The sequence below is a fragment of the Oxyura jamaicensis genome, chromosome 3, assembly GCF_011077185.1.
Source record: "Oxyura jamaicensis isolate SHBP4307 breed ruddy duck chromosome 3, BPBGC_Ojam_1.0, whole genome shotgun sequence".
Lineage (NCBI taxonomy): Eukaryota > Metazoa > Chordata > Aves > Anseriformes > Anatidae > Oxyura > Oxyura jamaicensis.
This window is the reverse complement of record NC_048895.1, coordinates 63,877,710-63,888,782: the sequence shown is the minus strand read 5'-3', so window position 1 is coordinate 63,888,782 and position 11,073 is coordinate 63,877,710. Positions and strand designations below refer to the sequence as shown.

General features: G+C 44.9%; 1 protein-coding gene across 1 annotated transcript in view; it reads left to right on the top strand.

Annotated features, from left to right (window-relative positions):
* Positions 1-12: 12 nt before the first annotated feature.
* Positions 13-11,073, top strand: part of RNF217 (ring finger protein 217) — a gene marked incomplete at its 5' end in the record, with an annotated part of 60,766 nt that continues 49,705 nt past the window's right edge. Inside the window, one exon of the mRNA XM_035320835.1 lies at positions 13-312. Within this exon, the coding sequence (XP_035176726.1) occupies positions 13-312 (300 nt within the window). The remainder of the gene's footprint in view (positions 313-11,073) is intronic.

Here is an 11,073-nt window from a genome sequence, read left to right as displayed (position 1 = left end):
TCGCCGCCCTCCCCCGGGGGCGGCGGCGGCGTCGGGCGGGCCCCGGCCCCGGTGACGGCTCCGCTCCCGGCCCCTGCCCCGTCGCGGCGCGGGGTGGCGGCGGGCGGCGACCCGCTGGCGGCGGGCGGCAGCGTGGAGGTGGTGGACTTGTACCTGCTGCCCGAGCCCTTCTCCGGGCTGATCGCGGGGGACTTCGGGCCGCTGCTGGTGCTGAGCTGCCGCGTGTGCCTGGAGGAGAAGCCCGTCAAGCCGCTGTCCTGCTGCAAGAAGGCGGTGTGCGAGGAGTGCCTCAAGCGGTACCTCAGCTCCCAGGTACGGCCCCTGCCCCGGGGATCGGGGGTACGGCGGCGGGCAGGGACCCCGGGGGAAGAAGGGCTTTTCCGTGCCGGGCAGGCAGCTGCTTGCTTGCAGGCTACTGCTTCACCGCCGGTTTGCCAGCCGGAGTGCTGTTTCAAACCGAAATCAGCAGCTTGAAAGCTAACCTCTGGCCTCGCTAGTGCTTCTAGGAGCTGGTTTAGCATCACAAAGCACTCGGGCATTGTTTCTGCCACCAGCGTAGGCGTGCCATAAACCCGAAGAGCAACGGGAGACGTCGGGCGTGTGGGAGAAACCAAACCAAGCCGAGCCCTGTGCCATACGCCTTCTCGTATGAGCTCAGGAGGCACATTGGCGACGTGCGGAGTGGACGTGCTGGGTGGCTGGTAGGATGTATTTTTACACCTGCTGGCCCCGGGAGCCGTGCCGGGATGGTCTGAGCTCCAGCTGGACGGCGTGCCTCAGAGCTGGATCGGCAGCTCCATGGAGCACTATAAATAGATGGAGGGCTCCTCTGAGCCGCGGACATCGCACGGCTTGGGATGTGCACGTGCCTGGCTGGGCACCGGCCGGCCTGCATGGCACTGGGTAATGCTGGTGGCGTTTGTCCTAGCTAACTCGAAACTCACCGAGGTGTTCATGGAATACCTGCATCGTGTTTAGATAACCTGGAAGGGCCTGAAGTTGGAAATGGTGGGGTGAGAGGAGCTGGGAGATGTGCTTTTGTACATCTCCTGTAACACTGAAATTCAGGAACACTTAACAAGACTTCTGCACACAGCCCTGCATGCTTTATTTTGGTTTGTAGTCAAGTGATGAGCTGGAAACTTGGAAAGTTTTTAGAGTACGTTGCCAATACATTCTTGTGCCTCCTTGGTATTTGCCACCAAGGTCATGTGTCAGGATGTTGTCTCACTTTGGAGACTGCAAAGTGGTGTGACATGAAGCTATTCACCTCCAGCTTCTGTAGCTGCACGCAGCCTGCGCTACGTGTTGATATGATCAGCTGTGGTAGTTTTTTCCTCATTAAAACAAGCAGTAAAATATTTGGGGGAATGGCCTGGCAGGGTCTTCAGGCATCGCCCTCAGGAGACTTTCCTGTTTTAGTAAGTATTCACAGTTGGGTTGGATGGGGCTTTGAGCAATCTGGTCTAGTGCAAGATGTCCATGCCCATGGTGGGGGGGGGGGGGGCTGGACTAGATCGTCTTTAAGGGTTCCTGCCAACCCAAAGCATTCTGCGATCAAATCTGAATGCCTACAGTGTAGGCGTAAACACTGAATACATTTGGCTAGGCCCCTTCTTTTGATCAGTGAGGAAGAGATTTTTTAGGGTATAACTTGTCTAAAATAATTGAAATACCCATAAATGTGCATGTTTTGTCCCAGTTTTCTTTGAGCAAGAAGGGATGTAGGATCTCACCAGGCCTGGGGGAAGAAGTTGTACCAGAGCAAGATTCAGCCTCAAACCCAAAATAGTGTTGGTTCTGAGCTTAGGCGATAGAGAGGATTGCTTACAATGACATGGCTGATCCATGTGATCTGGTAGCTAAAGCTGTACCTAAGAACAAAGGTATAGCCTCATTGTGGTTGCGCTCTTTGAGGATGATCCCGTGGCTTGGTGGCTTGAACAGCTGCTGGGCTTGGGAGCCAGGTAAATACCTCGTGAAGTGGCTTTAGCGTTGGCCAGCTGCTTTATGTACATACAGGGATGCTCTCTTCAAGGAAGCCGCTGCTATTGCTGAGAGCACTCTGCAAAATTTATCCCAGAAGCTATTATAAGGTCTATATGGCAGATAGCCATGTTGATACATAAAAGATGGAGCAGGGATACAAACGCAGAGAAAGAGAAGTTTGCAGCAAAGCAGCTGATCTTGAGATGGAGATTCATGGCATGGCTTTGTGGACACATGGACTTTATTATAGATGCTATGTTCTGACCAAATAGAATTTGAGTTGCTTGATGTATTTTTTTGGGGGAAAAGGGAAACCAAACACCCTCAAATATCCACATATTCTTACCATATCTCCTTTTTTTTTTGAGAAGAACAAGTGTTATTTCTTTGAGAAGAACAAGAAGCGATGTATCTTTTCTTCATGCTATGGAAGGACACTGTGACCTTCCAGCAGGCCGAGGGAGGTGATTTTTTTCCCCCCTCTGCTCTGCTCACATGAGGCCCTACCCAGAGTACTGTATTCAGCTCTGGGGCCACCAGCACAAGAAAGACATGGACATATTAGAATGAGTCCAGAGGAGGGCTGTGAAGGTGATCGAGGGGCTGGGGCTTGTTCAGCCTGGAGAAGAGAAGGCTGGGGAGACCTCATTGCAGCCTTCCAGTGCCTAAAGGGGGCCTACAAGAAGGCTGGGGAGGGTCTCTTTGTCAGGAAACGTAGGGGTAGGACAAGGAGAAATGGCTTTAAACTAAAGGAGGGTAGGCTTAGATTAGATATTAGTAAGAAACTCATTACCCTGAAGGAGGTGAGGCCCTGGCACAGGTTGCCCAGAGAAGCTGTGGCTGCCCCATCCCTGGAGGTGTTCAAGGCCAGGCTGGATGGGGCTTTGGGCAACCTGGTCTGGTGGGAGGTGTCCCTGCCCATGGCAGGGGGTTGGAACTGGATGAGCTTTAAGGTTCCTTCCAACCCAAGCCATTATATGATTTTGTGACTCATCCTGAGAATAGAGGGAAAAGCCCTGTCATACCAGAAGAATTTCTGGGAAGATGAGTGGAAAGACAGTATAGGATAAAAATAAAATAATCTTTGAGACTTAACACTTCATTTAGTAATTTCTTCCTAAAAAGAAAACTTAACAAAAGTTTGAAAAGAGTAAATGTTGGAAAGCTGGTACTTTTCAAAGACTGTAACATTTTCAATTTGGATACAGTCATCTTTGTGTAGGAATGTACCTGAAACTGATGGGAGGAGAGTGGAAGGAGAGATAAGAACCAAGAATTTGCATTTAGAATTTGTTTTCTGTGTCAGAGAAGTAGCAAGCTGAGCCCTTTGTTTGAGAGGACACTGACTCCAAGTCTCTGGAGAAGGAGTGGTCTTTTATGCTGAAAACGTGTATATTTGCAGAAGTGTAACACTTGAAATAAATTGTCTTTAATGTCTATGTTTGTTGTACCCCTGAAGAAAGCTGGAGTCTCGATGATGGCTTCAGTGTGATTTCTGAAATTATGCTTAATGCAGTAGCAACGTAAAAACCCTGTTAATGTCTTCTGTGCAGATGTATAACTGCATCAAAACTTTAACCTTAGAGCACTTTATAGATCAGAAAATCAACTGAAGCTTTAGGTGCTATTGAAAAGAAGTTTATTTAGATGAAAGTGCTTTGACTGCCGAGTTCTCTCATTGTTTTACGGATCTGGGGGAAAATGGGGCAATTGATTTAGGAGCGTTGCAGTGGGAAGGTGCTTAGAGGTCAAATCCAGTCTCTCTTATCACTGGCACCTTGCTGCGTAATCCCTTTCAAGGATTTAATGCCTGGAGTAGAAGCTTATCAGGTGAGCCAGCCCCCAGGCTGATCTGGAGCCTGACTTGTAGTGGCATAATTTTACCTCTGCCTCAGTTCAGTTATTCTTTCTCTGGGCCGTATGCTTGCAGACCACTCAGGGCTTTTTAAGGTCTGACTAAGAACACGTTATCTACTATGCTTTTACAAATAAATAAAAAACTTCATCATTTTGGACCCAGGGAAATTGAGGAAGGCATAGGTATATGTAGTGGGTTATCGTGGGTGGGGTTGAAGTTTGGGGTCGAAGTGTGGTTCCTTCGGAGCCCAGTCGAGGTCATGAGAAGACCCACCTCTAGGAATGGATGCAGCCCAAGCTGTTCTGTGTTGGTACACTAGCTCACATGAGTGAGCGCAAGTGTTGGAGATGGCTGTGCTCCTTGAGGACCGTGGTGCTCATGGAAACAATCTTACTGGGTGCTGAGGAATGTCACTGGTTAGGCAGGAGCCAGAAGGGTGAATGAACTGCTTCTTCAGCTGGTGGCTGTGTGCTTCTACTTGTCCATGTGCGTACAGCCTGTAACCTGGGGAGCAGGGGAAGAACTGGAGCGTTTGATCCCGCAGGTGTAATGTTGCATTCACAATTCCTTCACTTTACATCTCCCTCCACATATAACATTGCAACAAATGAGGCTTATTCCAGAAGCTGTGTGCACGCACAGATTTGCTAAATGAGTGATTCACTTCCTAACCTCTCTTGGGTGCTTGTGAATCTGAGTCAGAGGGAGCATTTGTGCCTGGTTTTGCTTTTTGTGCTATGTGTGTCTGGGTGGGGGGGTTGCTCAGAAATTTTCTGTGCAAATAAACTAATTGCCATAGGAAGAAATTTCTCGTAAGAAGAGAAGGTGAAATCTACAGCTTAACTGGGGTGTTATATATAACTCATCCTGGACTGCTAAAGAGGCCAAGGTTTACGTGTGTTTTCATCTCTCTAATCTGTAAACCTGACAAATGCTGTTCAGAACAACAATCTCACTCCTCACTTTTCAGTAAGCACAGAATAGACCAAAATAACATTTGCTCTTTCTAACATCTACAAAGTATGGTAAGTTTTTGATTAAATACATGAAGCAATATATATTTATGTATATTTTATATATATATAATAGTATCTGTACTTGTTTCGCTTTTCTTATAAAGTTGCTGTCTATGTTTTATAGAAACTTTGGTGATTTGACTGCCTGCTCTTCCACCTCTGATTTGGGAAACTTGATAATCCAGTTTTGATCTTACGCTCATTAGCGATGCTTTATTTTGTAGATCTTGTAATTCTCTTGGAGCAGTGATTTCTTATATTAAAGGACTTTGGATGAGTTAATTTAAGCAGCCTACCAATCAGATATTGTGGTACTTTAATTACAGGAATGCTAATCAGATTAGTGGATGTGGATAAATCGGAAGGGGATGTTGGGGTGGGGAGGGGTTGCGGCTGGCAGTGCTCAGTGTCTGGCTGGCTTTGGTGGGACAAGAATCCTACTCTACTCTCCTGAGCATAAAGTGCAGGGATTATCCTCCCTCTACCTGGGATCTCTTACTAGTTTTCCTCTGTGACTTGAGATCTTGTTTTCGACCCCCTCTTTTTGGCGCATGATCTTTCTGAAAGACAGGAGGGGAGAACACAGCAGCAGAACGTTACAATCAGGATTTTTATGTGAAGCACGTGATGATGAAGCTGTGCTAGCAAGCAGGATAACTTAGGAGCAGGCTGTGTTGCCCAAAACTAGTACCAGCTTGGATCCAGAGGGACTTGACACCTGTGCACCTCTTCAGGTGTCTGATTGTATCATGTAAATGATATGCCTTCAAAGCTGTAGTCTGGCTGCTGAAGGAAACCAGGCAGCAGAAATGTAGACACCGAGTGCTGAATCATCTGATTGTTAATGAGCTGCTTGGTGCTCTGACGCAAACCAGATCTCGGGAGGGCCACTGTCATCCAGTGAGGGAGAAAATCTGTGTTTGCAAGGGGTCTTAATCCCAAAATGTGCTCTAATGCTAGCTAGTGAGTTGCTGGGATGGCTGCAGACTGGAGAGGTGACAGCAGGTTGATCGATCACCTTTCAGCTAAAGTTTCAATATTAGGGAGGTTTGCGAAGGAGGAAGAGAGGTAAAGTAGAAAAGAATATATTACCTGTTAGATTATAGGCTTTCTAAACCAAACTGGCCACTTCAGCTGCTGTGAGGTAGATACGGCATTCCCGAGGAGGTAGAGTGGCAGATATATGTGGTCCCTCAGCTGTGGGTGATGTCTGAGCTACTAAAGTGCTCAGATTTTCAGCAAAAAACAGCTTCTGAAAATCTGTCCCTGGGTTCCTGGCGTGTTGTATGCAGTGGCAGTGCTGAAATGCTGCTGTGCACCCAGCTGTCGTAGGAATAGTACTGCAGTTCAGGACGTACCTTCAAGGTTGTAAGCATCAGTCTTTGAAGTTGGTGAGGCGCATAGCTGAATTTCAGTCCCTCAGAGTGCTTTTTCATGGATGCAGTCGGGGCCAAAGCTTAGGTCTCAAACAAAGTCTTACAAAATCAAGCATTGCTACAAATGCATTCAAATTAAGAAGGCTGTTTTTGAGCAGTCAAAATGATACTTTTTGACACTTTTGAATGATAACACTGCCTAGTTGTCCTAGAACAAATAGGCCAAGGTACTCTCAATGTAACACCACTTCGTGCAGTATGTTCATTTCCTGTGAAAAAGTAGCTTCAAGCTTACTCTACGTGGAAAGCTTTGAATTCCTGTTGTTTGGACAAGTCTCTGCAAGATGCAGAGCTGGAATATGTGGACATCCTTAGCCATGCTGTGATGGAAGGAAGGGGAAAGCGAATGGATGTTCTTCATATAGCTAAGAATATTTCCAGTAAAACTCTGATCTACAGGATCGGAGATGTTGGGAACAGAAAAGATATTATTGTCGTCTTTGAACAATTCCAGGAAGGGTTCTGCTAATGCAGCAATGCCTGAATTCCTGGGGTGAGGATAAATGGTGTCATGAAACAGTTGATGTTGATAGCAGAGTTGAATTTGAAGGCTAAAGACAACCTATTAGCATGGAATTGCAGTGGGAGATGGAGGAGAAACGGATTAATTTTGAAGCAGTGTTTCCTTAAAGCAGAAGCCCCATGGTTCAGCTGCCTCCCATACCCAGTGTGTTGAGGCTCACTGGTGTATCAGTGGTGAAACCAGTCTGGCACTGGGACTGGTAGGCAGGCTGAGCCATGGGGAGATAGTGGCTCACTGCCTTCCTCCCACAGCTCCTGCTGGGGGTCCCAGCAGCCATGTCAGGCATAGACTCAGGCCAGGGATTTCAAAGTAAAATGAATTGAAAACTGAACTTTTGGGGTTTAATTGTCCAAACAATGAGGAATCAGGCAGTTAAACAGGATTGGGAAGGCCTTGAGCTCACCTCTACCCCATTCTTCTGTTTCTCCACCCAGAGCAACTGTTCTCCCAACTGCTCTGGGGCCTCTTGGCCCTTCATTCCTCTCTTCTTCTTGTACAAATATCTTGCTTCCTGCTGTCTAAACCAGCCAGGATCAAGAAAAGTACATATCTTAAATGGCCAGGATGTAAGTACATTGTCAAAATGATTAAGAGTTGTAAGGGATGTGATTTCTTCAAAAGAATTTAGACTGGCGAAGAAGGGCATTGCTTACCCACCCTGTTATGCTGGTTTGTCACTTAGTGTCCTTTAGCTGCTTGAACTTATCTTTCTGTTTCTCATTTTTTTAATATTCTCTTTAGGAGTTAATTAAAAATATATATATATATCTGTTTTTAGGTTTTCTATCTGCCAAGAAACAGTGACTTTTCCTGATACAGAAAAAAGTGACAATTTGTCTAGTGATGAAGAGGCCATTTAACTTTCAAGTCCATTCTTAAGTACCTGAAAAAAAAAATTGGTAAGGCAAAGAAACTACAGTGAAAATAAAAATAACAACATTGCTGCTTAACAGCCAGCTCTTAAAATGTATGTTTCTCTAGTGTGGCATACATACTTTTATTGTGTAGGTAAATAAGCCTTAGGAGAGCAGTTGCTGAAGGTAACTGACGTAGGTAATATAGAAAAAAAATCCTATTAAAGAAGTTTCTTCTGGAGAAGAAAACTTTCTAGATTAACAATGCAGGAGGGTGGAAGTCTAATATTTTAAGCCAGTTTTAGAACTGAAATTAAAAGGGTGTAAAAGCTGCATTTATCTTAAAATCTGCCTGACTGCTTCAGTTGAAGATCGGTGTATATTTTCATTGACAAGCTTGTTGGGATGTACAGTTGCTCCTGTTTATTTACTTAATTGTGAGAAAGGCTGTGCACTTCCTAGATTACAATTTAATGAAAAGATCAAGAAGCTTCTAACGCTATCACACTTCCTTTTCCTTACATGTTTGCTGTGTAACGCATTTACAGAACTGCAAGTATGCCTTCTGTAAGGAATATAAGGTTGAAAGAATGAAAGTATCTTTCTGCTTGCATGGACTTTCTTTGACTGGTGTTTTTATTAAGTACTGTACAAATCGTGCTGGATATTGTGGTGGAAAGCAGAGGGGGCAAGGTTTAACTCTCAAACCTAGTAATGCTGATGCCATCAATCTATCATTGATGTGAGTAAATGACAGCAAAGGCAGGTATGTCACTAATGGGTTTGGCTCCCTGAACTCCTGGGAGTGGTGTACTAGCTCATGGGTAGGATGGGGATCTGAATGACTCTGTGCCTTCAGACGGTAGGAAAGGGAAGTCCTATCCAAATTGTTTCAGCTGCGCTGTGGCTCTGAGGTTGCTCACACAATACGAGGAAGGAAGAAGAGTGAGAAGAAGGTTGCCAGGATGGGAAGGGCTTGATGATGTAACAATCAGTTTGCCCCAGAAGGTAGGCTCGCCTGGGGTAAGTTTTCATAAAATAAAAGGGTGTCGTGAAGACTGGTGACCTCCATAAGTAAGGTGGATCTTTGGTCTCTCTTTAAACCTGTGGCTGAGATGCTGTTCAGTTGTTCTGGTAAATAGTAGCCAGAAAGTGAAATGGGACTGGCTCTGTTTTCCTATTGAGTAGGTGGGGGAATAAATTTAACTTTAAGAAAATAAAAAGTAGCAATAAATAGCAGTGGATTTTAGAGACAGTTTGAAGGATGCAAGTTCAGTACAGACATTCCAGGAAAATTACGGGTTAGAGTTTTACTGGCCTGCTGGAAGTCTTACACCCAGTAGGTAGCAGAGAAGGGTGGAGTAGGTAGATGTGTCGTGCTGTTTGTGGTACAATTACAGAGGTGCAGAGAGAAGTTTTTTTTTTTTTTTTTTTTTTTTTCCTAAACAGCTAAAAAGAAGTACTTGACAGTTGTCATTACTAATGATGCTGTATGGGGGCAAAGAAATGGTGGAAGAGGGATTAACACGTTCAGCTGTTTAAAATCTGCTTGCTGTATGAATGCACTTTGGGGAGAGGACACCTTGTGCTTTTCCATGCCAGTGCACCTGTGCAGTGCCAGGTATAATTTGTCTACTCAGAAGTACTCCTTTAAAGGACTTATGGAAGCATGCGTGTAAACTGCTCTGTGTTTTTTCGAGTGCATATGCAGTTCAGTTGTGCAATAGCTTGGAAACTCTGCTTAGTTAACTTTATGGTATTAGCATGTGGCTTAAAAAGGGGAAAGAATGTGCAACTTAAAAGTTTTTTGGAGTGGATGGGCCTGCAAAAGAGCAAACATGCTCCATAGTATTTAGACTCGACGGGTTGAATGCCAACTACGAAATGTAGATGTTAAGACTCCAGGGAGTGTTATGGTGGTGATAGTGTGTTTTGTTGTAGTGAACTAATCCTACTCAGTAAAGCTAGAAAATTGGTTGTAGAACACTGCACTTCTGTCTAAATGTTGACTCTGTTAGAGATTTATGCGTATTGACATCTGCGTGACCATCTGGGCCTCAAAGGGGATGAAGCAAAATAGAATATTAAAACCTGTGTGTCTCAAAGTGTGTATGTATCTACAGTCCCCATTTACCATATGTGTGATTTATGGAAATCAGGCAACCTCAGAAATTCTCACCCATTTGTATAACAGAAAGTAGATTCAGACTTGCTGCTGTTGTATTTCTTACTGATGCTTAGCAGTAATTTGTAAACATCTAGAGATGTTCATTCTTTCAAGGTGTTTGCTGGAGTTACAATTTTATTTTAAATTACTGGCAGCTTCCCAGTCCAAGATTTAAACGTTCCTTGCAGTGAATTGTGGCTACTACTGACAGACAGTCCTGAGTGCTTTTGCTTCTGCAAAGGAGGTATTTTATATTAGGGCTTGTGATTCTTTATTTATTATTTATTTTGAGAGTAACTCAGCAAATCCTGCCTGAAGCATCTAGCAAGTAGTTCCTCATGAGAACCTCACTTAAGCTAAGGCAGGAGGAGACCTAGCTAGACAAGGCCAAGCTGTCACTTGTAGTAGGTTAAGTATCTAAAATGAGTTCTGGATCTTTTTCTTTCTATATCAAAAAGAGCAGACCTCTTGCTAAGGCCAACAGTTCAGTCACTTTAGCTAGCAGTGCTACTTGGCCCTTACTGTTTCTGCATCATCTGTTCCACCAAGAGAGAAAGTGATCTGAATTAAAGTTAACCTTTAGCAACTATTCTTAACTTCTTTTGTCAACTTAAGCTCCTGGTTGTCTCCTGCACAGCCACGCACCAGAAGGTGGTACCAAATGAAGTGATGGTGGCTAACTTACTACAGGACCACTTACTCTGTAGCAATTTGTCAGAGTAGAAGGATTGAAAGGCAGCGTGAGAGGAGAAAGAACTGGCTTGAGAAGTCTGCACCTGGAGGCTTTCACTGGAGCTTGATGAAATCAAAACTGCAGTTTGGTCACGTTGCAGCATTGCTTCCTCTTTCACCATCCTGACGGAAGTCACAGCTTGTCCAGCGCCCAAAGGTGCATCAGCACCCACAGCTCTTGGACGGATATGGTACGGTCCAGAGCCCTTCTCGGAGCCACCCATGGCACTGAGGTTTCCATTCAGCCCATCTGGTACCCTTCTGTCTCTGCTGCTGTCCGACAGTGGTTTCTTCCTGTAGTGTTGTTAAACAAGAAACTCTTGATTAGCTGGAATTTTAAAGCATCCCCAAGTCACCTTTGATATAGAACAGATTACCCCTAAGGCAATTTTACTAGTGAAGTTTTTCATGTGAATATTCTCTCAAAGGGGACACCTTTTTTTAGTCTCACCGGTGTTTCAAAAATGTTTAGTTTATTGCTGTCAAGTAGTGCCAAAT